This window comes from Saccopteryx leptura, chromosome 2 (assembly GCF_036850995.1).
Source record: "Saccopteryx leptura isolate mSacLep1 chromosome 2, mSacLep1_pri_phased_curated, whole genome shotgun sequence".
Lineage (NCBI taxonomy): Eukaryota > Metazoa > Chordata > Mammalia > Chiroptera > Emballonuridae > Saccopteryx > Saccopteryx leptura.
In genome coordinates, this window is record NC_089504.1 from 321662153 (window position 1) to 321688940 (window position 26788).

General features: G+C 46.8%; 1 protein-coding gene across 1 annotated transcript; it reads right to left on the minus strand.

The window, feature by feature from the left end:
* Positions 1–5024: 5024 nt before the first annotated feature.
* Positions 5025–18877, minus strand: MYL4 (myosin light chain 4). The gene is made up of 7 exons (XM_066366225.1): positions 18675–18877; positions 14287–14314; positions 8647–8796; positions 6816–6989; positions 6261–6338; positions 5697–5740; positions 5025–5194 (listed from the first exon to the last, which is right to left on the minus strand). Exons 1-6 carry the CDS (start codon positions 18789–18791, stop codon positions 5712–5714), a joined length of 576 nt encoding a protein of 191 aa, XP_066222322.1. The 5' UTR covers positions 18792–18877; the 3' UTR covers positions 5025–5194; positions 5697–5711.
* Between the last annotated feature and the right edge of the window lie 7911 nt (positions 18878–26788).

Here is a 26788-nt window from a genome sequence, read left to right on the forward strand (position 1 = left end):
TTTATGAAGTTGGCATCTTGGGAATATTAATATTATGCTGGTGGTTTGCAAAGTGAACCCTGTACATGGAAGGCAAGGAGAAAGAGGCAGACTCCTCCAGATTGGTAGGTGGCAAGTTTAATAAGCGAAGGAACTTATTTGTGAGTCTTCTTTTGGGCAGGAGAAAAGCAAGTAGATCTCTATACCTGCCTATCAGAATCTTCGAAGTTCATGTAGAGGCTTTCATAGGGTTCAGTCACATACACCATCCAAATAGTCTTAACAACACATGGCTCTGTCAAGGCTGCATCCTTGAAACAGTTCCTAGTATGGAACAGTGGGCACAGCGTACATGTCAAGGACAGGGGAGGGGGTGAGGAGCCTCCAGGTCCCTAGCCCACCTCTAGGGTCAACTGACAGTCATATCCTCTTGATGACCTCCAACATGTGTCATGCTACAGCCTTCAACTGGAGAAGGAAATGAAAGGAATTAAGAGTTGATTTTGTGGTTTCTGTGTGATATTTTTAAATTCTTAAATGGGAATAATAACCTCTACCCCCCAAGAGGCTATGACAGAATGAGATGTGAAGTGCCTAGTATAGTGCCCAGCAGTAGAAGTGGTGGCTGAGCTGCAGCAGCCATCCTAGAGGTCACACACTGGAATGCCCCAAGAGAAGAGGGACCTGGATCTTGAGGACTAGGAGGAGAATGGCTGCCATGTCAGCCCTGGACTGCCAACCTCTGAAATTCAACAGGAGGGGAAATGTACTTTTGTATCTTTTATTTTATTTTATTTTATTTTTTTTTTCATTTTTCTGAAGATGGAAACAGGGAGAGACAGTCAGACAGACTCCCGCATGCGCCCGACTGGGATCCACCCGGCACGCCCACCATGGGGCGATGCTCTGCCCACCAGGGGGCGACGCTCCGCCCATCCTGGGCGTCGCCATGTTGCTACCAGAGCCACTCTAGCGCCTGAGGCAGAGGCCACAGAGCCACCCCCAGCGCCCGGGCCATCTTTGCTCCAATGGATCCTTGGCTGCGGGAGGGGAAGAGAGAGACAGAGAGGAAAGCACGGCGGAGGGGTGGAGAAGCAAATGGGCGCTTCTCCTGTGTGCCCTGGCCAGGAATCGAACCCGGGTCCTCCGCACGCTAGGCCAACGCTCTACCGCTGAGCCAAACGGCCAGGGCCTACTTTTGTATCTTTTAAGTTACTGTCTTTTGGTCTCCATAACTCATAGCCAAATATAATTGTAACTTATTGATAATGCATTCAATAAGTGTGGGCTGTTATCATGCACATGATTACGAACATTTACTGTCCATGTGACTATTTAATGTCCATCTTCCCACTAGATTATAAGCTCCATGAGGGCAGGGTTCAAGTCTGTCTGGTTCAGTATATCCCCAAAGCCAAAGCTAGCACCATACACACAGCAGGCACTGAATATGTATCTGTTGACTGAGTCTAACCCAATCTCCCTGACCCTGAGCACCATCCTTGGGGCATCTTTTCCTTAAAGGTCTCACATAAAACCCATCTCCCAAGGAAAATCTCCCCTTCACACCTCACTTCCTCTGGTTCCTCTTCATGAATGTCCCTTGGAACTTACACTGTATGTTACATAGATGAAGTTGTCCTGCTATTGTAATGCTATTTGGGGATCATTCTCTAGTTAGTCCCTGGATGCTTATGTTCTTGCTTAACTGAGCTGTAAGCTACTTTGGCTGGGAAAACACTTTGTTTTTTAATCACTGGTATCCTTAACCCTATTGCTCATACATGCATACAGTGGACAATAAATATCTCATAAAGGGCCTGACCAGGCAGTGGCACAGTAGATGGAGCGTTGGACTGGGATACAGAGGACCCAGGTTCGAGACCCCGAGGTCGCCAGCTTGAGCGCGGCTCATCTGGTTTGAGCAAAAAAACCCACCAGCTTGAACCCAAGGTCGCTGGCTCCAGCAAGAGGTTACTCGGTCTGCTGAAGGCCCGCGATCAAGGCACATATGAGAAAGCAATCAATGAACAACTAAGGTGTTGCAACGAAAAACTAATGATTGATGCTTCTCATCTCTCTCCATTCCTGTCTGTCTGTCCCTGTCTATCCCTCTCTCTGACTCACTCTCTGTCTCTGTAAAAAATAAATAAATAAAATTTTAAAAATATATATCTCATAAAGGAAGGAGGGAGGACGGGAGGGAGGGAGGAAGGAAGGAAGGAAAGAGAGAGAGAGAGAGAGAGAGAGAGAGAGAAAGAAAGAAAGAAAGAAAGAAAGAAAGAAAGAAAGAAAGAAAGAAAGAAAAAAAGAAAGAAAGGAGGGATGGAGAGAGGGAGGGAGGGAGGGAGGACGGAAGAAAAACCTGACCAGACTCTGTGATGAGGAGGAATATCAGCATTTTGAGTGGGGGAGGGTGATGCGTAAAAAGGAGGAATAAGTCAAGTTTTAAAAAAAAGGGGGAAAAAGCAGTCAGAATGGTTGGGAGCAAATAAGAGAGAAGAGTCTTAATAGCCTAAGTTGGAAAAAATGTCAAAGACAGGCTGGTGTGTTGAAAATTTTAGAAATACAGGATTCTGAGAACCTAGGCTTGACTTCCATTAGCTGTACTCTTGAGTAATTCACTTCACCTCTAAGGATATGTTTCCTTATCTTTACAATTAGAAGGTCTGGCTCAATTGTGTTTTCCTGCTTGTGCTCCCAGGAGCCCCGTTAGAGGTTCCAGGAAGCTGGAATTCAGCCCCTCACCTCCTTACCCAGAGAAACTCTGTTCCTTTCAGCTTCGTGCATTGGTTTCTCCATAGAATTTGTTTGAGCAAAAGGCTATGGCACTAAAACAAAGTTTGAAAAACACTGGAGTCAATGATCCATCTCACAACTATATAAACATGTCTGGGTTTATGATTCAACCAATCACTCCCAAAGCTGAAGCCCCTCCTCGAAAAAGAAAGGGTACAGCCTGACCAGGTGGTGGCGCAGTGGATAGAGCATTGGACTGGGACGTGGAGGACCCAGGTTTGAAACCCCAAGGTCACCGGCTTGAGCGCAGGCTGCAGGCTCGTTTGGCTTGAGCTCGAGCTCACAGGCTTGAGCACAGTGTCGCTGGCTTGAGCAAGGGGTCACTCGCTCTGCTGTAGCCCTCAAGTCAAGGAACATATGAGAAAGCAATCAATGAACAAGCAATTAATGAACAACTAAGATGCCACAATGAAGAATTGATGCTTCTCATCTCTCTTCCTTCCTGTCTGTCTGTCCCTATCCGTCCCACTCTCTCTCTGTCTCTGTCAAAAAAAAAATAATAATAAAGAAAGAAAAAAGGAAAATAAAAAAGAAAGGGTACACATGGGCCTTGGTCCATCATACTGTATGATTCCATTTATATGAGATTCCTAGAGCAGCCAGACTTTAAATTCTGAGGAGGCCTAATTTGGGCTTGTGGTTCTCAGCTTTCCATGACAAGCTTCCCATTTGGGCTCATGGAATCTTAGCCTGGCTGGATTCATTGATATTCTACAAAGTTCTGTGGCTGGATGCCTTGACAGTCAGGACAGCAGAAAGGCCATGAGAAGGAGCATCGAATCTACCTTGGGAAGTTCTCAGGGGTAGAGGGGGCCCCATGCAGGGGGACAGGGCCCCTGAGCTCCAATACAAGTGTTTTTGCTCATGTGTGGCTGTCTTTAACTTCATTTCATCATCTTTCTTCTTTTCCCCAATATCTGGTTTTGTCTCTCTCCTCTTCCCATTTGCCCTCTCAGCCTGAGGTCTGTGCTTCCTCTGATCTGACCCTTTCCGGGGCCCTAAGCTGGAGTCCTGGGTATGGAGCCCAGGGTTTGGGTGCAGAGCCAGGGAGATCGCCAGAACAGGCAGGGCTTGTTCAGGTACCACGGGCTTTGTACCTAAAGGACCACATCAGAAACAAGGACCATAAGCAAAACATGGTAATACACACAATGGAATACTATTCAGCTTTAAAAAGAAAGAAATTCTGACACATGCTGAAACATAAATGAACCTGGAGGACATTAAGCAAAGTGAAATAAGCCCGTCACACAAAGACAAATACTGTATAATCCCGTTTATATGAGGTTTCTGGAGCAGTCATAGTCACAAGGACAGAAAGTAGAACAGCGGTTGCCAGGGGCTTAGGGAGGGGGGAGGGGAGGTGTTATTTAATGAGTATAGAGGTTTGGTTTGGCAAGATGAAAAAGTTCTGGAGATTGGTTGCACAACAAGGTGGATATACTTAGCACCACGAAATTGTACACTTAAAATGGTTAAGGTGGAAAATTTTATATTATGTATATTTTACCACAATTAAAAAAAAAAGGCGGCAGCAGCAAGGACCATTGTGGAGTCCCTGGTATCCCCAGAGCTCCTGGTGTCCCTCTTCCTCCTGCCACCTGGAAGTGACATGAGGTGGAGAGTGAGCCTTGGATCAAAATGTTTCCTGATGCCTGGGTGGCACAGTGGATAGTATCGGCCTGGGATGCCGAGGACCCAGGTTCGAGACCCCGAGGTTGCCAGCTTGAGCGCGGGCTCATCTGGTTTGAGCAAAGCTCACCAGCTTGGACCCAAGGTCGCTGGCTCGAGCAAGGGGTTACTCAGTCTGCTGAAGGCCCGCGGTCAAGGCACATATGAGAAAGCAATCAATGAACAACTAAGGTGTTGCAATGCGCAATGAAAAACTAATGATTGATGCTTCTCATCTCTCTGTCCCTGTCTATCCCTCTCTCTGACTCTCTCTCTGTCTCTGTAAAAGTTTCCTGATGACAACTCCTCAAACTGCAGACCCTTCCAGAGTGGTCTGCTCATGGGTCTGAGCCTCATCTTTCTAGATCCACGGGGAGCCCCTGTCTCCCAGCTCCCTGATCTTCCTCATTTCTCTGAGAAATACACCTGAGGCCTCAGGTGACCTCTCTCTCTCTCTCTCTCTCTCTCTCTCTCTCTCTCTCTCTCACACACACACACACACACACACACACACACACACACACACACCAACTCAATTAATTAGTTTTAAAAAAACAACTCGGAGACCGGTGGGGTCATGGCATGTGGCCGAGCCTTGCCAGAGCTGTTTATTCACAGGGAGGGCTATGGGCCCGTGAGGTCCTTGGGTTGCAGTGCAGTGATACCTCCAGGACTCCATCTCCAGCTGTCACTCGGGGCCTCTCATTAACTCACCCTGGGACGGCTAGGTCCAAGGGCCAGGCACCTGAAAAGAAGTGCTCTGTGGAAAGGGAATCTCTCCCTCCATACTCAGCCCCCCATCACAGACCCCACAGCCCTATCAAGAAGGCAGCAAGCCCAAGGGAGTGCATGAGGAGGAAAGGGTCATGAGCACAGGCCAAGGACACTCCACCTGGGACCTGGCTTTCTCATCCATGGAAACCTGTACAAGAGGCCGCAGGCCTGAGGGAGGGAATGGTCAGCCTTGAGAGACCCTGGGAGAGGCAGGAGGACGTGACTGATGAGGGGTGAGAGAGGATGCAAAGACCAGGGAGGGCAGGAGGTGGGGCAGGAGTGGAACGAGGGGAGGAGGCAGGAGCAAAGAGAGTGGCAAGGAAACGATGGGAGGGGCTGGGCTGCGCTCCAGTCAGCTCCCTGCATTTTCTCTTCAGGGGTCCGGCTGGGACAGAAGAGCTCTGAGACCTGTGGGATCTTTCCACAGCCCTCTGCGGCCCCAGAGAGGGCCAGAACGGAGAGGCCGTACTCACCCTGGAGGGGCTGCTTCACCCAGACATGATGTGCTTGACAAAGGCTGAGGAAGAAGACAAAAGTCAGCATTGCACTTGGTCCCTCTCAGCTCTTTGGTGTCCTCTTAGCCCCTTAAACATCTTCTGTCTTCCCTCTACCGCCTGACTTCAAACCTTCCACTCCCCTTTCTCCAAACTGTGATTCTTTCTCTTATTTTGGGGTTGGTGGGAGAAGGTGGAAGAGAGAAGACTTCACCTCTGCTCTGTGTCCATTCTGTGCTGATACTCAACATAAATAAAATGAGATACATTACCTCTACAAATCCCTGCAACCTTAAGAAAGATGCCAACATCACCCCATTTCTCATATGAGAAAACTGAGGCTCAGAGGGTACGTAACCAAAGTCATGCAGCTTGTATATCACAGAGCTTCCATTATGCCAGTATGGAAAAGAATACCAAAGCCCATTTGGTGCTGCTGTCCTCTAGCTCCTGGATCTGTTCTACTTTGCAGGCCCACCCGGCCCACACTATGCCTGCCCTCCCATCCCTGGGGACCCAGGGAAGTGAGACATGACCTGATACCTTCGTAATTGATACAGCCGTTGGCATCCTCTTGCCCAGCTAACAGCTGTTCCACTTCTGCCTCTGTCATCTTCTCTCCTGGTGTGGGGGGTCAGTGGGCTCTTAATTGAAGATAGCAAAGGAGGGAGAGAAAAACCCAAATGCCCAAAAACACAAGTCTGAAGGTCTAGGACTCTCCAGTCTGGGAAGTAGTCATACCAAGCCTCCCCCAAAGGCACTGGAAAGTGGAGCCAAGGGTCTTGTGGCCCTTCCTAGCCCCTGAAGCCTCTCCTTCTGCCTCACAGCTATCACTGGGTGAGCAGACCAGGGCCCTATGACCGAGGCAAAGACGAGGACAGGAACCCTGGGTCCCACCACTCAGGCCTCAGCAGTCATCCCTGCTCTGCCATCCTGCTCCCCTCTTCTCCCAATCCAGCTGGGTGAGGCAGGTTGTTCCTACAGAGCCCAGGGAGAAAGGGCTGGATCAGGATATGATCTTCAGGATGCAGGGTCTCCCAAAATCTGCCACCTGGGCCCTTCCCCCGCCTCCATTCTGCCTCTGCCCAGCTGGCGTACCCAGGGTGGCAAGGACATGGCGAAGTTCAGCGCCCATGACCGTGCCGTTGCTCTCCTTGTCGAAAACACGCAGCCCCTCCACAAAGTCCTCATAGGTGCCCTGCTCCTTGTTGCGGGAGATGTGCTGCAGGATGGGCAGGAACGTCTCAAAGTCCAGCATCTTGGCATTCATCTCTTCAGGTGGCACGGGAAGGAAAGAAGTGACATGAGCAGACTCACAAGGGAAGCAGAGGGTCAGAAGGGAGCCTCACTCCAGCTGCACCAGGCTAGGACCCGTCCCTGGCAGTACCCAGAGGTTAGGTGCAGGCACTTCTGGTTGGGGCACCCAGTCAGTGACACTCAAGGGCACAGAGTCCATGGGAACACTCTTCTCAGTGAAAGGACTTGGACAGAGTGAAAAGGAACCATGACTCCATCCAGACCTCTGACCTCCAAGTGGTCATCCAGGCTGGGACCTGAGGACAGCAGCAGCGGAATCTACAGGGCCCAACGGACTGCATGACCCGCCCTCACATTCACAACCTAAACTCCAGACATGTGACAGACACACAGTCACAGAAGTAAACTGCTAGGATTACAAAAAAATTCTTTTTCTTTTGCATAACTCTGTATTTGGGACTCATTACTGGACCACATTGCCTAGAGCTACTCTGAATCAATAATTTTTATAAATTTGCAATTCTCTTGTGACTAGCACATTTCTCCCACATTGTGGTGGTTGAAAGCTTCAATTAAACAGATGTAAACCATGTTTAAATATCGCAAATTTTGGCATTGCTTTCTTTTATAACAAGCCAGAACCCCACCCCACTCCCACCCCCACCTAATGGAAGTGCCCAGCTATCCTTTGACCTCTAAGAAGCCCTGTTGACACGGGCAAGCTCCTGGTCCTCTGGCCCTCTCCTGCCCACATCCTTCCCACACTGGTGTCTTCACCAGCAAGAGAAAGAGGGAAAGGGGTCAAAACAAAGGAAGGGGGAGGGGGTCCATATGAGGCCCAGGAAGCCTCCAGGGATGGCTCGCCCTGGGTGGGATGCTCCTGCCCAGGTCTGCCTGGCTCTACCTCCTGCGTATACACCTCTGAGGAGAAGGATGTGCATTAGGGCAGCTGTTACCTTTACTGCCTCACATGACAGTTGACATTCACTAGTGAAACACACTCTAAACTCTCTTGCACCACTTTCTAAACTCTCATACACCAAATGCAAATTAGTGAAAGAGGCATCATTCTAGAGCTAATTTTGAATCTGCTCTAATTGAGATTAAATGACTAATTTGCAATCTTCGGTGCTCTAACCATTATCAGAAACAAATCATTTGTGATAAAACGCTTGTGATTTGAATGTCTCCCCTGCTTCCACCCCTCCATCTACCCATCCTTCTCTGGTGTAGGTGAGGATCCTGACTGTTGAAATGGCAGGGAAGTGAAAACAGCACTGGTTCAGGATCTCAAGGGTTCACAAGGGTCACAGAGCTGTGACACCTGGACTAAGAGCCTCTGGGTGGGGAATTGGGGGGCAGGTGGTTGGTTATCAAATTCCCACCAAGCCTCCCTACCCCAGCGTTTCCAGCATCCTCGAGGGTCAGAGGCAGATTGAATGCTGCTCCTGCCCTCCAGGAGCAAGCTCAGGCCGCATTCAAGGGTCAATAAGTGCTGGGTGCGTGGCGACAAATTCTCCAAATAAGAGGCAGGTAACCTGGGGAGGGGAGGCTGGCCGTGAAGGAATAAAGAGGGAAAATGGGAGGGAGCGGCCTAAAGGAGGCAGATCCGGGCGAGAGCCCCAGGGGCGGCGGGCAGACACCGGGAGGCTGAGCTCACGCCTGCGCTGACCTTCTGGCTTGGGCTTGCCAAGGACACGCAGCACCTCAGCGTTAGTGGGATTCTGACCCAGGGCCCGCAGTACGTCCCCACACTGCGCATAGGTGATCTTCATCTCTCCAGTCGGGGTCCGGTCAAACAGCGAAAAGGCCTCTTTGAATTCTGCGGAGAGAAGACCTAGTTGCAGCTTCTGGGCCAAGTGAAGGCAGTGGCTGGGGGCTGATCAGCCTCCACCCGGGGTTAAGCGCAGGTCACTGTGGCTTATAAAATATTTCATTATTTCCCTCCTAGCTCTTTCCTGGAGCCTGCACCCACCGTTTTTTTTTTCTGACAACTAAAGAGGCAGTTTAGTGCCCCTGTGACCTGTTCGTTCGGATACTGGACTGGGATCTCTGCTAACAGTCGGTTGTCACATAATTTGAATGTCTCCCCTGCTTCCACCCCTCCATCTACCCATCCTTCTCTGGTGTAGGTGAGGATCCTGACTGTTGAAATGGCAGGGAAGTGAAAACAGCACTGGTTCAGGAATCAGGATTTCCCGGGCTCTACCCTGGCTTTGCATAGTGCCCGCTAGGTCTGTTTTCTTGCGCACCACGGGAAGCAACAGCGCCACCCACCGAGCGCTTCCAGTTACTGAGAGTGTCAAAGGAGGCCCTCGGCAACGTGGAAGACCTGTTCAAAAGTCAGCTAATTAATATTACTACTGCCTGCTCCAGGCTGAAAGGGGAACTCCCCCACCAGGCAAGGTGACATGGTGGAAACAGACCATCCACTCTACCGCTGACTAGCATGTGGCCTTGGGCAAACTAATCTCTCAGTGTCCTTCGTTTCTTAGCTCTAAAACGGGATATAATATCCCCCACCTATCCTAGTGGGTTGCTTGGAAGATTAAAAATGGTGGTTATTACTATGTTTCCTGGTTCTCAAGCCACCTTAGATCTATAGGAACTACTCTCCCTGAAGGGACCAAGGCAGGTGTCCAAGGGCAAGGCTGAATTCAGGTACTCCTGGACCTTGCAAAGAACCTTAATTCCTCACTAATTTGGATTCAAGCCGTTCATTACTGGGGTTAATCTGGACTGAGGACGGCATTGAATTTACCTTATGCTATCCGCAAAGAAATGGTTTACTAAGCAGATTAATAATATAAACCAAAGAAAAAGTTGTAAACTGTTTAAGAGAAAAGCCGTTTTTAATCTTCTCCAAGTTCTTTAGAAAAACTTATTTCCTTAAAGGCTGCATAGAGGATTATTTACAAATTATTCCACATATCAAAGCAGGTTCCCCAAAACTTTTACTTGCAAAAGAGAAAGAAAGAAAGAAAGAAAGAAAGAAAGAAAGAAAGAAAGAAAGAAAGAAAGAGAAAGAAAAGAAGCCTGACCAGGCGGTGGCGCAGTGGATAGAGCGTAGGAGTGAGGTACAGAGGATCCACGCTCGAAACCCAGAGGTCGATAGTTTGAGAGTGGGCTCATCTGGTTCGAGCAAGGCTCACCAGCTTGAGCCCGGGGCTGCTAGCTTGAGCAAGGGGTCACTCAGTCTGCTGTAGCCCCTCGGTTATGGCACATATGAGAAAGCAATCAATGAACAGCTAAGGTGCCGCGATAAAGAATTGATGCTTCTCATCTCTTTCTATTCCTGTCTGTCCCTATCTGTCCCTCTCTCTGTCTCTGTCACAAAAAAACAAACAAACCCCCCCCCCTACTTTTACTTGCAACTTTTTTAGGCTTTGGATGAATTTAAAAGCTGTAAAACCACAAGTCTTTCACATTACTGAGAATTGAGTTCAAATTCCATTTCTATTGCTTAACAGCTGTGTGACTTTGGCTAAGTAAATATTTAACCTCTTTATAAATGGCACCTATTTTACTGGGCTTTTCAATTCCATCCAAATTAAATACAATAATTTATGTAAAAATCTTAACACAATGGACAGCACATGGTAAGTTCTCAAACAATGTTATTGGTATTATTTTACTGAGTTAATCCCAATTTTACCACTTAACTATGTGACCTTGGCCAAGTCACTTAATCTCAATAAATGTTGGTTTCCTTCTCTGTAATAAGAAAATAACACTGATCTCATAGCTTTATTAGAAGGGTTTAATTCGTTTTAACTTTTGAAGCAATTAGTTTGCCTTCTGGCACAAATTCAATTCTCAAATATATATTTGCTATTTGAATCTGAACTTAGACTTTTTAATCTTATTCTGGTTTATTCAGGAGAGTAAGGATGGATTTAATAAAAGAAAGAGCCTCCTCATAAAAGAATATAATGATACCTAATAAGAGGATGGAACATGAGGAGGAAAGGAATAAGAATAGCCTATGATTTTAGTACTTACTGTGGGCCAGGCTCTGAGTTGATAATTACACATGGATTGCCTCCTTAATCTTACAAAAATCTTGTGCTATAGGCATTATTATCCTCATCTTAGACCAATGCAGATGTGACTTCTGACCAGCTATTACAGAAACCAAGAAAATGATGAGGAGGAAGCAAGAAGAGGCCTGCTGTACCTGCTAATGCTCCAGCCTCTGGGAAACCTGGTGCACACGGAAAACCCAACCGCTGACATTTAGCATTGCTACCAGAAAAAAACAAAGCCAGTGTGGCCTTGAGGTGTATGAGATGTGGGATGCTGATGAGCTCAGAAGAAACCCTTTCTCAATAGTCTGTAGTAGTCAGCTGCTTGCTAGAGCATTGAGCAGTGGTGATAACCCCTTTCTAGAAGGGCATAGAAATCTGGAGAGGGGCCAGAAATGGAAGTCAAGGATTAGAAGCAATTTCTTACGAGAAAAAAAAGAAATAAAAGAAATTTGGGCCCTATCACTTGGAGAATATAAAGCTACAAAGAGATTTGATAACTATCATCATCAGTACATGGGGGGTATCTAGAGGATGCTGAACAGAGTCACAAAATTTCTGAATCGAAAAGAACCTTACTTTGCAGATAAGAAAATTAAGGTTTAAAGAAGTGAGTTGCTCAAAGTCTCATGGTCATAGTGGCAGAATTCGGGCTAATACCAAAGTCTCCTCATTTCAAATAATGTTCTTTCCAGCATGAGAGAATCATCTTTAGCTTCACCAATAAGCAAATGAAGAGATAACAGGGGTAAAATTGAAGCAGAAACAATTCTGATCCAACACAAGGAAAAATATCTTCAAAGCCAGAGGGATGAAAGACCTCCAGTCCTGAAAATCTTCAAGGAGAAAAGAGCCAACTGGCTGTCCCACTTGGCTTTGACCATGATTCCCATTTGAAAAATGAAATATTTTTATCATTAATTGATTTTCTTTTTTCTTTTTTTTTTTGTATTTTTCCGAAGTGAGAAGTGAGAAGCAGGGCAGGGGGCAGCAGACAGATAGACACCCGCATACACCAGACTGGAATCCACCCAGCATGCCCACCGTGGGTGATGCTCAGCCCATCTGGGGTGTTGCTCTGCTGCAACTGGAGCTATTCTAGCACCTGAAGCAGAGGCCATGAAGCCATTCTTAGTGCCCGGGCCAACTTTGCTCCCATGGAGCCTTGACTACAGGAAGGGAAGAAAGAGATAGAGAGAAAGGAGAGGGGAAAGGGTGGAGAAGCAGATGGGCACTTCTCCTGTGTGCCCTGGCCAGGAATTGAACCTGGACTTCCACACACCAGGCCGACGTTATACCACTGAGTCAATTGGACAGGGCATTAATCGATTTTCTAGTCCTCCTGGGTGCCACAGTGTTTATATATACACAAGTATATATATTTAATTAAAATGCATTAGAATTAATTTAAAGACTCTTACAGCATCCCAAACTATTGAGTGAAAGTAAGTGCCCACAGGGTATTGCAAAAATGGAGTCAGATTCAATTCATCATTAGTTTCAAAATGCATCTGTCAGCTTTCATGCCCTATTTGTGGGTAAACTGGCATCACTATTTTAAAGGGCAATTTGGAAATAACTATTATAATTTTAAATGTGCATGTCCTTTGACCCACTGCTAAGAAGGTCCCTAGAGAAAGCAAAGTGATATTCCCCAACTGGAAACAACGTAAAGGTCTCTCAATGTAAGCCTGATTAAATTAAAAGGTACAACCATGTGTGAGAATCTATATAGTTACTTAAAAGAATTAAAAAGTAGAACTGTTGCCTGACCAGGCGGTGGTGCAGTGGATAGAGTGTCGGACTGGGATGCAGAGGACCCAGGTTCGAGATCCCTAGGTTGCCAGCTTGAGAGTGGGCTCATCTGGCTTGAGCAAAGCTCACCAGCTTGGACGCAAGGTCGCTGGCTCTAGCAAAGGGTTACTTGGTTTGCTGAAGGCCCACAGTCAAAGCACATATGAGAAAGCAATCAATGAACAACTAAGGTGTCGCAACGAAAAACTGATGATTGATGCTTCTCATTTCTCTTCATTCCTGTCCGTCTGTCCCTATCTATCCCTCTCTCTGTCTCTGTAAAAAAAAAAAGATTAAAAAAAGTAGAACTGTTTGTGTTAGCTATAAAAATATACATAAAAATTTATTATATTCTTAAATCCAAATATATATTAAATAAAAAGAATGAGGCAGTATTATCATAGGACTTGATTTGTGTAAACTTTATGCATACATACATACTGTCATGTTACGGCATATTTTTCTCAGCGGATACATAGACCTATTAACATTGGTTGTCTTTGGGAGAGAAATCAGTATGAAAGGTAAGCAAGGGAAAATATTTTTATGTTTCATTATTTACTTTTAAGTAGCATATGATTTTTTTACCATGTTCATGTATTTGTTTAATTTTTAAAATATAGTATGTGCTTAAAACCAAGGGGTTGGATCAGGTGATCTTTCAAGGGGAAACAGAGGGATAAGTTGCAAGGACAGTGAGCTCCAGCTGTGAAGTAGATGCAAATTAAGAAACATTTCATTCTCAAAACACCAGAAGATGGGCTAAGGGGCAACCAACATGTTGGAGGGTGCATGGAGGTCTTGAGGCTTGTCTTGATGCTACTCTAAATAACACTTTCTATAAAATGGAGAAAAATAAATTGCCTTCATCAAAGATGGAGTGGTGTTGCTGATGGAGACCACAGGTGGACTAGGGCACCTCCAAGTCACTGCTGGCCCTGCCACCATTGGTGGGTGAGCATCTTGGCAGACTTCAGGAGGAGGGAAGAGGAAGCTGGTAACCCAAAGGAGGACTTTCCAATAACAAGAACAGACATGAGGGCTTCCAAATATCTTGGAAAGTGATTTTGGGAGTGGAGGGGGAAAAGGCATTTTGCTGTACATCTGTTATGTTCCAGGCTGCCTGGCAGAGAGGTTGAGAACTCAGGTCTGAAATCAGATTGCCTGAGTTTGAATCTTGGCTCCACCACCAACTTTCTGTGTGAGACTGGGCAAGCCATCCAACTTCTCTGAGCCTCAGTTTTATCACCTGTAAAATAGGGTGGTAACAATCCCTACTTCACAGGGTCGTTGTGAGAATTAAATGAGTTAGTGCATATTTAAGTAATAACACATAGTAGGCAAAAGTGAGCAAGCAGCAAATCTATAGCAAATATGTTTGCTATTATGTTAATAATTATGATTACTGTTATGATGATGACAACAACTCCTGCTCTTCCTCCAGGAAGTGCGCAGAGAGGGAGTGGTAGGGAGGTGGGGTTGTTAGCACTCACCTTCTATCTGATCAGCAGTGAAGTCTATCTGTGGGGAGAGAAACACAGAGGAGTGAGACTGCCAAAGGTTTCCAAAGGGAAGCAGAAGTGGCTTCTGCCACAGTCCAGTCACCTTCAATAGGCTACTGATGAGGAGGCATGGACACTGCAGGCGAAGTGTAAAACACCAGTCTTCTGACGAGTGGGACGTGAAGGACAAGCTATAAAATAATACAGCCTCCAAATCTCTCTCAATACCACCTCTCAAGTAATGATGCCAAGCAAGAGGAAAGAAAGAAGAATACCCTGGACAACTCTAGAACCTACCCTCACTCCCTATTATAAATCCTTTGAGTCAAATGTAAACTCCTTGTCCTAGCAGCCAGAAACTGGCCTCATTTCATCCCTTTGGACTCTCCCTGCTCCACAGTCCTCCCACAAACCACACTTCCCCTCTGCTTTCGGTGCTCCTTACCCCCACTCTTGGAACTCCCTTTCCTAGCTCATGTTGACTTTAAGTGACCTCCTTCAATGAAGCCTTCCCTCACCTCATTCCATCCCAACCCCTCCTTAGCACACGTCTCTCTTAGACACTCTGGGACAGTAATAGCAGTTTGTGTGGCCCTTTGCTGCTTCCAGACTGTTTTTCAGTCATGCTTGTATGTATATCCTAGCTCCTTGAAGCCAGGGTTCCTGCAGGGCAGAAACATTTGTTATTATTCTCAGAAATGCTTGGCATTGAGTAGGCATTCAAAAAATATTTGTTGAGCAAGGAAATAAACTTTAGATTTCCTACCAATGCACAGTAATTCAAATGAGTATAGAAGAGAAAGGTAGGAGGCTCTGAAAATGAACGACAGTGACCAAATATGAGTCCTCATTTCCATTTAAGATCTTGTATACTAAGTGTTCATTATCCTTATCTTTATTACCCCACCACCACCTCCCCCAAATCCTCTCTTCGTTGTTGGTGGTAAGCAATCCTGGAGCACCTTCCTCATGTACCACAGTTCCCAAGTCATAATTCTGAGCTGTGCTGTGCCCCCTCCCCAAGGTCAGCCTCCAGTTAATGAGGACCCTGCAGATGATTGGACCAAACTAGAAGAACAGGAGGGGGTTATACCGGACTGGAAAGGGAACTAGCTGTGCCCAGGAATGGACTCCGCCAAAGATTGGGGGCGGTCAGAAAGTTAAAGGGAACCCCTTAAATGAGCTAAAGGATGCTCGCATGAACTCTCTGAGAAAGAAATACAGTTTGGCTTACTTTGCAATTCTTTAAGTCCCAGGAGTATATGTGTAAGAAATATTAGTAGAAAGACATAACATCAGACTATATGGTCAGAACCACACATTGGGGTTAAGTTAATTTTGCTCTATCTCTAAGTAAAGATTCTAAGCAAAGGAACTGAGATGTACAAATAATAGGGAAAATAACCTTCATGAAAGACACCTACTTCCCCCCCCCTTTAAAGCAACTTAAAAAAAAAACAGGCCCTGGCCGGTTGGCTCAGTGGTAGAGCGTCGGCCTGGCGTGCAGAAGTCCCGGGTTCAATTCCCGGCCAGGGCACACAGGAGAAGCGCCCACCTGCTTCTCCACCCCTCCCCCTCTCCTTCCTCTCTGTCTCTCTCTTCCCCTCCCGCAGCGAGGCTCCATTGGAGCAAAGATGGCCCGGGCGCTGGGGATGGCTCCTTGGCCTCTGCCCCAGGCGCTAGAATGGCTCTGGTCGCAACAGAGCGATGCCCCGGAGGGGCAGAGCATCGCCCCCTGGTGGGCAGAGCATCGCCCCTGGTGGGCGTGCCGGGTGGATCCCGGTCGGGCGCACGCAGGAGTCTGTCTGACTGTCTCTCCCCGTTTCCAGCTTCAGAAAAATACAAAAACCAAAAAACAAAACAAAACAAAAAACAAAAAAGAATCAGAAAATACAGACATGGAAAAAAGGATTGAAACCAAGGAAAAGAAAGCAGAGAAGGTGGGTGAATAGAAGGGCGTGATAGGCTGAGGGCAAGGCACTCATCTGACACCAGCAGGAGCTGCTGCCCAGACACCAGGGACCAGGTCTGGCAGGGGTGTGCCACTAAAGTGCGTTATCAAAAATCAGAAATAAAGGCGTCCTGATGGGGAGATAGTCAGCTTTTCTTGCCAGGTTCTGCCCATATAGGGAGTGATGTATGATCTAGATTTTCAGGTATTTTTAAGATCTTACACTATGACTCAGTTTCCCCAGAGTGTGCCATAATCAAGCTCAGGAGTGGGGCAACTGCCTCCATCTCTTGGCCAAGCCAGTTCTGCTTAACTCCTGCCCTTTGGAGGCATTGCCATAGATCAACCCCGGGGTTCTCAGCACAATCACAGGATCTCTGGGGCTGTGGGAACTGGGAAAAATCCTGAGAGGGCCAGGGAGGGTCATCCAATGAGAGCTCAGGGTTTTAGCTTCCTGACTACTTACTTGTCACAGAACCTGGTCATGAGCTCTTCTTTTGCTCTGACTCACTACCCCCAGCCCTGACCTCAGGCTGATATTCCCAGGGGCCCACCACACCCAACCTGTTATTTATAGCTCTTCATACCAGTGGCCACTTGACCTCTTACGTTCTGGTGCCAAGGCTTAAAACTGCTTCACTCTCCAGAGGCCTCTGACCTGCTCCTTCCTAGGCCTGTTCCCTCCCAGTTCCACTCCTTCCACAGCTGGGCCAGAGGCCTGGGAGGCCTAACATGACTGAGTCAGCAGGCAGGGTCTACACCAGCTCCAGAGAGGAAGCTTCCAGTGAGAGGGAGCAGGGCAGGGCAGCGAGGGAACAGGGCTGGGGTTGCGAGGAAACCAGACCTCTGCAGATGAGGTCTCAGCTGGGATGAACCAGTACTCTGAATAGTACTAGAACCAGGAGCAGTGGTGGGATTCAGCTGGTTTGCACTGGTTCCTCAGAACTGATACCTAATTTTTTGTTGGTGAACCAGTTGTTAAAATGGCACTTGCATTCAGGGTTCTCTCTAAGATGGGCGCCTGGGCAGCTGACCACTGTGAAAATCACAAAATTACATTCCTTATTTTATTTATTTATTTATTTATTTATTTATTTATTTATTTATTTATTTATTTATTATGAAGTGAGAGATGAGGAGGCAGAAAAACAGACTCCCACACGCACCCTGAGTGGGATCCACCCAGCAAGCCCTCATGGGGCCATGCTCTGCCCATCTGGGGCCGTTGCTCTGTTGCTTGGCAACTGACCTATTTTAGCACCTAAGACAAGGCCATGGTGCCAGCCTCAGCACCCAGGGCCAGCATGTTCAAATGAGCCATGGCTGTGGGAGGAGGGGAGAGAGAGAGGAAGAGAGAGAGAGAGAGAGAGAGAGAGAGAGAGAGAAGGGGAAGAAATGGAGAAGTAAATGGTCGCTTCTCCTGTATTCCCTGACCGGGAATCAAAGCCAGGACTTCCACCACTGACTGGGCTGATGCTCTACTGCTGAGCCAACCTCCCAGGGCTCCTTACTCCTTTTTAACATTCATCTGTACAACAGCGTATTCTAAGTGCCCATAGTAATGTTCATTCTGTCCATAGGTGAAAAAAAATTGCAAGTGAGGACACCAATCAAGGAGCAATATGGAAATATCTTAAATAACAGTTTTATTGTTCTTTGTCAGGTATTATGTAATATTTTTTCATTAATATTTTAAAACTTTCTTATAATCTAGGTTTCTGTACCTCTTTTATTGATCTTATTTAAATATTAAAAGCATAAAATAATAAACTACTTTTTGGTATAGTGTTTTTTTATACTTAAAATGGTCATTAGGGCAGAGAACCGGTTGTTAAATTATTTGAATCCCACCACTGTGCAGGAGCCCAGGCTGAGGCCCCAGAAGGGGGGTCCCACCTGGGTAGGGAAAAGGAGAGGGAAACAGACTTCTCTCACCTTATCTAGAACCTTTCTGCCTCCCACCCACTGCAACAGTCTGAGCGTGAAGCCTTCCCCAGGCACAGGGAGCACACTCCCTCACTACTGACCACTTACTCCAAGTCCCACGGGCAGTTATCATTATGTCTTTTCTCCATATGAGTATCATACAATCTCTCTTTGACTTCACTACGGTGGCCCCCAAAGTGCCTTAAAAAAAGACAGATAATTGCACTTCCCTACCATTCCCAACTCTACTGGGCAAATTTGGGGTGACAGAGCAGTGCTTCTTCAGGCAGAGCAGAAACTGTTCTCAAGGGACAAGGCTGACAACCCAAAATACCCCTTACCAGCCCCAACACCTGCTCCACCACCCCGCAGGACTGTGATCTGGGGCATGGCCACCATAGCCTCACACAGTCCAGCCTCCTTGAGGTAACTCTCTCAGCTCCAGGCAAATAGGATCCTGAATATCATCCCCACCTCATCCCAGTGGCTGAGGCTCACTCACCTTCACACTCTTGGGGTCAAAGGCAGGTTCTTTGGGGGGCTCAGGAGCTGGAGCAGGGGCCGGGGCTGGGGCTGCCTTGGCTGCTTCCTTCTTAGGCTCAGGCTTCTTGGGAGGCATGTTGCCTTTTGGGATTCTTGGTGGAGGTGGCACGTAGGAAGGAATTAGGAGGTGCAGCTCTTGGGAAACAAGACAGGAGACTGGGCCGCCTCCCTCCCCTTTTATCCTGGGCAGGAGCCCCCACAGAGGGGCTGGTGAGAGCAAGAGCAGCTGCTACTGACTATAAAAGGAAGAAACACCGGCAGGGACAGCTGACAACTGTGTATTGTCACCAGGTTTGGGGCAACCAGCCACCCCTCCTCCCCATACCTCACACCCCTCACGGCCTCCACCTCTGGGACAGGCTGACTGACCCCTTCCTGCCAATTGGTGGAAACCCAAAGGGGCCAGGAAAACAGGCCCTCTCAAAATGCCAGCGTCCAGCCAGAGAGATGAGCTGACTTGAGCAGTTGATAACCCTTACACAAAGCCCAGGGGAGGATCAGGCTTTTTTTAGCCCCTCCTGAGCAGAGGCAGCCCACTGCACATTCCTTTTAAGCCAAGATCCTTTAAGCTGAGAGCTACTCTGGGGCCTCAGCTTTGTCCTGAAGCTCAACTCCCAGGCCTGGAGCCCTGAAGCAACAGCTGGTCTGGCCAATACACACTGTCCCACCCCCTTCTGATCCACAGGGTGAACCCTCCACCCTCCAGCGCCAGCATCCTAGGACCTCTACAGACCTCAGACCCCCGGGTCTACCATTAGCACCAAACTTATTCATTCATTCAACAAGTATTGAACACTTAACATGTGCCCAGCAGGCCAGGGTGAGAGGCAGAGAAGTATGGCTGAAAGTTGAGATTGGAGGTCAGAAAACTCAGGTCTCATTTTTTTTTCTTTTTTTTTTACAGGGACAGAGAGAGTCAGAGAGAGGGATAGATAGGGACAGACAGACAGGAACGGAAAGAGATGAGAAGCATCAATCATCAGTTTTTCATTGTGACACCTTAGTTGTTCATTGATTGCTTTCTCATATGTGCCTTGACCATGGGCCTTCAGCAGACCGAGTAACCCCTTGCTCGAGCCAGCGACCTTGGGTCCAAGCTGGTGAGCTTTTTGCACAAGCCAGATGAGCCTGTGCTCAAGCTTGCGACCTCGGGGTCTCGAACCTGGGTCCTCTGCATCCCAGTCCGACGCTCTATCCACTGCGCCACCGCCTGGTCAGGCTCAGGTCTTATTTTTACTGTATTTCTAACTCATTCTGTGCCTCCTGGATGTGTGTGTGTGTGTGTGTGTGTGTGTGTGTGTGTGTGTGTGTGTGTGTGTGTAGTGCTTGCTGTGTACCAGGCACTATTAAGTGTTATTTATATAAACTCTCCCCACATCCTATAAGATAGATATTATTGTTGGTCTCATATTACACATGGGGAGATTGAGACTAAAAGTGGCAACTAACAAGAGCACTGCCTGATTCTAAAGTTTATGCTTGAATGCTTCATATTATAATCCCATTTGTGAGGGAAACATATGTTTCTGTGTTCATCAGAAAGGTCAGGACATACACACACTGAACTGTTAATAGGAGTCACCCCTGGGGAACCTATGGGGTGAGGATGGGACAATATCAACAATTTGCAGTTCTTTACTTTTTCACTTCCTGTATTCATGGAAATTTTTATAGCAAGTATGTGCTGTTTTCGTAAAAAAAATTGTTGAAGTCAATAATGTTCAGAAAAATAACACACACAAAAAGCTTATCTCCTGCACAGAATAGCTTTGAGCTGAATCTTGAGACTCCCTAGTTCAGAGGAGAATGAGAAATAATGCCAAGAAAAGCAGAAAAGCCACTTTGCCTTTATAGGCCCAGTTTCCTCTCCTATTACACCAGATTGCTAAACTACATTATGCCTGGTCTTTGTTAGCTCCTAAACTTGCAATTGGAGGTGCCCTAGAACCACATCCATGCAGGCACTCTAAGCACAGGCTCCAAGTCTCAGCTCTTTTTGAGCCCGAAAAGCACTTAGAGATCATCTCATCCCATCTGGTTTCATAGGTGAGGACTCTAAGCCCAGGGAGACTTTAGAGCTACCTTCAAGACATACAGGCAGAGCTGAGCATATAATCGTGGCCCTGTGTGTGGCGCTCTGACACCCCTTGGCCCTCCTATAGCTTATCCCTGTTCTCACTGCTGGTGGGCAGGGAAGCCTTCAAAGGAAACTGAGGTGGGAAAAGGGACCAGGACTTGCGCAAGGGGATACTAGGGCAAGAGCAGGGCACAAACCATAAGGCTAGTCCTGGTCTTTGGCTAGCATGGGGGCTCTTTCACTATTTCCGCTCACCTCTTCTCTTCTTCTGCCTCCTCTTCTCTCTTCCTCTGACTCCTTGTCACCTGCCTCTGGGTGTCTCTGCTTACATCCTTTCCGTTACCCTGTCTAACCACCCTTTGATTATCTTATTCCCCAGGAGGGTTGGGAACTCAGGTTGTTGGTGATAAGGAAAGAAAAAAGAGGAAGGTGGGCCCCTCCCCCATCTCTATCCTCACAGCCTTGTCCTTCCTGGACTGTATGTCCTGCGAGGTTTACAGATACACAAACTGCGGTTTCTGTAGGCCAGAAGCTGGACAACCCAGACACTAGTCCTGACTTTGTCAGCCACTTTCCCTACGTGGTCCGTAGTTTGCTGTCTCTAAAATGAGAGATAATCAGGAGCTTTCAAATGGTATTCAGGAGACACCTAAGTCTCCCCCTCACCACCCCACTTGCTTCTACTGCAAGGGATGCAGAAAGGCCAGGTCTTGGAGCTCCCCCACCCCCTGCCGCTTCAGTCCACACCACTTCTGTGTGCTTTATAGACCAGGTGGCCCATGATCATTTTCTGTCTTTCTTTCTTTCTCTCTCCCTCTTCCTTCCTCCCTTCCCTTCCTTCCTTCCTTCCTTCCTTCCTTCCTTCCTTCCTTCCTTCCTTCCTTCCTTCCTTCTATCCTTTCCTTCTTTTTCTTTTTTAAGATATGATTTATTGATTTTACAGAGAGAAGAGCAAGGGGCAGTGGAGCAAGAAGTATCAACTCATACTTGCTTCACTTTAGTTGTTCATTCATTGCTTGTCATATGTGCCTTGACCGGCAAACTCAGCATTTCAGGTTGATGCTTAATCCACTGTGCCACCACAGGTCAGGCTTGCTTGCTTTTCCTTCCTTCCTTCCTTCCTTCCTTCCTTCCTTCCTTCCTTCCTTCCTTCCTTCCTTCCTCCCTCCCTCCCTCCCTCCCTTCCTTCCTTCCTTCCTTCCTTCCTTCCTTCCTTCCTTCCTTCCTTCCTTCCTTCCTTCCTTCCTTCCTTCCTCCTTTTTTCTTTCTTTTAATTCTAAGGAGAAGCAAAATATTCAGTCTGCTTGGTAATAGAGTGATGAGATTAGAAAGCTGGGAAGACTGAATGGGGCTCAAGGGGCATCAGGAACACAGCAAGAGTGTGGGCTTTAGGGGCAGATATGCATGGATCTGAATCCTGGTTTTGCCATGATTTCCTTGGCCCCAGTCCCCTCGGGACCTTCCATAGTAAACATTTCCTTCTCAAGTGGTTGTGAGATTTGCATGAAATAATGTCAGTAAGGCACCACAAACTACAGAGGAAACATTCATAGCTTTTCATTTCTTTTTGTTTTCCCAGGCAGATGAAGCTAAAGGTGTCTTTAGATTTCCTAGAAAACATTTCAGGAGAGGGGCCCAAATGAGAAAGGGACAAGGAAGGTGGCAGTGGCTAAGGAGAGTATAAGGTGTGGATTTAGGAATGAGAAAAAAGTGAAAAGAAATGGGAGAGGGGCGAGGGCAGCTGGGTACCCACAGTGTGAAATATTTGTGGCTCAGAAAGCTCGCAGCAGGTTCCTGGGGCCAAGCAGATAAGGAGCATGTCTGCCTGAAACCTTAGGCCACAGCACCCTAGTGGGGTAGGAGATGCTCCTCAAATCAGTTCCTAATTCTCTTTAAGCAACCCAGGCCAAAAAAGGTGTCTGGCACTTCAGAAGTGACCAGGGGAGAGCTGGTCCCAGAAAGAGCCATGCAACACCAGCCTTGCTATTACTAAAACTCACAATGCCCACAGTTCAGCAGAGCCGAGTAACTGGAGTCAGAGGTCTTACCTTCTCATGGTCCTGATTCAGCTTCATGGTCACTGACTTTCACCTTCAAATCTTATTCAGTCCAGGACCTATGACAGGGTCTTACCTTCCAATACATGTTGACCCACCCAAGAGGAAAGGAAAGGAAGGGAGAAGGCAGGAGGCAGCAGTGTGAAGAGGCAAGTATAGTAGCAGGCACCGGTACTAACAACTGCCCGGGAGGAATCTAGTGGTTCCCCAGCCAGAGTTGCTCCAGCCATTCAAATGCTCCCACTGGAAGGACTCAGTGCATGGAAAACGCAGCAGAATTTTATACCAACCAGTTTATGCCGTATGTCAAATTCAGAGACAGATGCATGGGGGAGAAATGACATCAGCCCTCCTTTGGGCTACACTTATGCACACTCACTCACCCTCCTCCCTTCACCTTTAACCATGCAGAACCTATGTCCTGCCCTGAGAGACATCCATTAGTCTCCAGCCTGGGATCAAATGCTGCTAACAGCGGGCCTGGCCATTAATGCCTTGTCCTTGTCACTCTCCCGACTCTCTTCCGGCCAGTGTCTCAGAAGCGAGACACTACATAGCAATTCCCTGACCAACACTATATTAATCTGTCCATAGAGGGCACTGAGTAAATCAGCCTCTGCTGTGAGGCAGAGGTTAAGAGGGCCCACTTAGGAGCCAGACTGCCTGGCTTAGAGTCCTGAGTAGGTTAGTTCACTAGGCAGACAGTTAACTTCTTTATGTCTCAGTTTTCCAATCTATCAAATGGGGCTGCTAATATAACCTCATAGAGTGGTTGTGAGGATTAAATGAGTTAGTATCAGTCACATGCTTACAACAGTGTCTAGCACAGTGCAAGTGCTCAAAATCCTTAAACTTGAGTCCCAATTGAATGAGTGTGACTACTGCTCCCTCTCCCAAGATTAACCGTGGAAGAATAATCAAGAGAAAATACCAAGATATATCTGCTTTGAACTGGGGTGTGTGATAAAGGGGTGGCTTTGGTTTCGGGCAGGAGGGGGCCAGGTATGGCTATAGAATAATAAAAAAGAAAAGGAGCCCTGGGGTTCTGATCAATCTTTTGAACCACCACTGTCTTAGAACAAACAGTGATGACCCTTCACCTGCGGAACTCAAACCTGTGATCCAGGTGCCAGTGAGGGGAACATCAGGGCACTGAGATGTGCTGGTGAGGAGCTAATAAAAAACAGGTAAGGGCAAACTTTAACAGTTGTTTCCCCTCCTCATCCTCTAAATTCTCAGGGCAGGAGAATTGTGATCTAAGAAGCACCTCCCATCTGATCAGGTGGTGGCACAGTGGATAGAGTGTTGGCCTAGGACACAGAGGACCCCAGGTTCAAAACCCTGAGGTCGCCAGCTTGAGCATGGGCTCACCCAGCTTTAGCACAGGCTCACCAGCTTGAGCACAGGGGTCACTGGCTTGAGAGTGGCTTGAGTGTGGGATTATAGACATGACCCCATGGTCACTGGCTTGAGCCAAAAAGCAAACTGGTTTGAAGCCCAAGGTCACTGGCTTGAGCAAGGGGTCACTGGCTCAGTTGCAGCCCCACACCTCTGGTCAAGGAACATATGGGAAAGAAATCAATCAATGAACAACTAAAGTGCTGCAACAAAGAATTGATGCTATTCATCTCTCTCCCTTCCTGCCTGTCTGTCCCTTTCATGGTGCACATTAGAAACCTCTCATGGTGCACATTTTCTAACGTAACATGCAGAAGATTTCTATTATAATCAAAGGCATTATATAAATTGGCTGCAAAAAACGACAGGAAAAGTTTAAATGTTTTGTTGATATTAAATTTACAGTTGCCTTTCTATTTATGCACTATCTCCTTGAATTTCATGTTAGTACTACTGAGTTGACGCAAGAATTAGTGAATTTAATTAACTTGGGTGTAGTTTTGAAACTGATATGCTTTTGCTTCAAAATCAAATCCATTCTTCTAAGATAGATGAAACAATTTTATCAATTTGGATGCAAATATTAAAGGAAATAATGTTTTGTTACTTGATTCAATTACTGGAAAATTTTAAAGTATACTAAGAACAACTTAGGTGTGTGAATCTACTTTTTCACCTGTGAATTTTATAAATTCTAACTCTAGATCAAGTATTTCTTTTTCTTTTCTTTGGGTTTGTTTTTTTTTTTTGGTATTTTTCTGAAGTGAGAGAAGTAGGGAGGCAGAGAGACAGATTCCCGCATGCACCTGACCAGGATCCAGCTGGCATGCCCACCAGGGGGCAATTCTCTGTCCATCTGGTGCATTGCTCCATTGTAACTGGAACCATTCTAGAGCCTGAGGCCAAGGCCATGAAGCCATCCTCAGTGCTGGGGACAACCTTGCTCCAACGGAGCCTTGGCTGCGGGAGAGGAAGAGAGAGATAAAGACAAAGGAGAAGGGGAAGGAGGGAGAAGTATATTGGCACTTCTCCTGTGTGCCCTGGCTGGAAATCAAACCCAGGACTTCCACACAGGCCCATGCTCTACCACTGAGTAAAATGGCCAGGGCCAGATCAAGTATTTCTGATAAAAATTTAGCATCCAAACTGAGATACACTATAAGAGTGAAACACACAATAAATTTTAAAGAAAAAAAAATGTAACACATGACACTAGTGTTATATTGATAACATGTTGAAATAATAACATTTTAGATGTTCTGGGTTAAATAAAATATATTATTTTAAAATTTTAAATACATTCATATTAGAAATATTACTCATTATTCAAGAACACATACAAACAATAAAAATATTTGATGGTTGGCCAACATGAATGTAATTTGGATGGCATGATACATGAGATACGGTAAAAGAGAATAAATAAATGAACAGGAGGCCTTGCACGGACCATTGGTAGAAGAAGGTATAAATCAAGAAAAATTATTAACCTGATCCTCTGTAAGATTCCTTACTGCCAAGGAAGGAGGAAAAAAAGCAATGAATAACCTGAAATTTCATTGACCTGTAAGGGCCACAGCATCAAAGGAAATGCAGAAAAGGAGTGGAAAGGTATCTAAAGTCAAAATTGCAAGGACTATAGTAGCATTGGCTCTCAGAGCACTTTAATCAGCCCTCAAACTTTATTGCCACAGCTGCTCTAGTGCAGGTGGAGGATGCTGCATGTTTGGTCTAATCAATCATCAGCTAAGATGGTTGAAGCTAATTCCTGTGCTTTGATCAGGCCAGTGCCACCTACTGACACATCTCTGAACTAGCCATGGAGGAGGACACTGAGACAAGTGGGTTAGATTCTGCCTAAGGGTCTAAAGCAGAGGGCAGGACAACTGGTGCTTGGCAAAAAAATTTATAGTTGAAAAGCAGCAGAGAGCAAGTTGGAATCCTCACCAGTGATCCAAACTGCATTCTCCCAGGCATCCTGACAGCTGCAAGGGACTTTAGAGGCCAAGAGAGAAAGAGGCGTCTTGCCCAAAGTCGTACTATGAATCATGGCAGACCTGAGGCTAGAACTCAGGTCACTTCTCTAGGGCAAGTGGGATCTGGTAGAGCTGACAAAGGTTCCCTCAGGGAGAAGCCAGACCCCCATTGGGCATGGAAGCAAAAAGGCATCAGTGAAGGAGATGGCATTGTACCTTCCACATGGCATGGCACCCTCACATGGATGACTCTCAGGAAGGGAAAAGGGACTCAAACCCTTTGCAGGTTTTTCTCAGCATTTGAGACTATGCTTTTTAATAACTCCTTTTTAAAAAAAGATTTTATTTATTTACTTTATTTGTTCATTTTTTTATTCAGTGAAAGCAGGGGAGGCAGACAGACTCCCACATGCACCCCGACTGGAATCCACCCTGCAAGCCCACTAGGGGGCAATGCTCTGCCCATCTGAGGCATTGCTCTGTTGCTAAACCTAGCTCTTCTTAGCGCCTGAGGCCGAGACCATGGAGCCATCCTCAGTGCTAGGGGCCAACTAACTCCAATTGA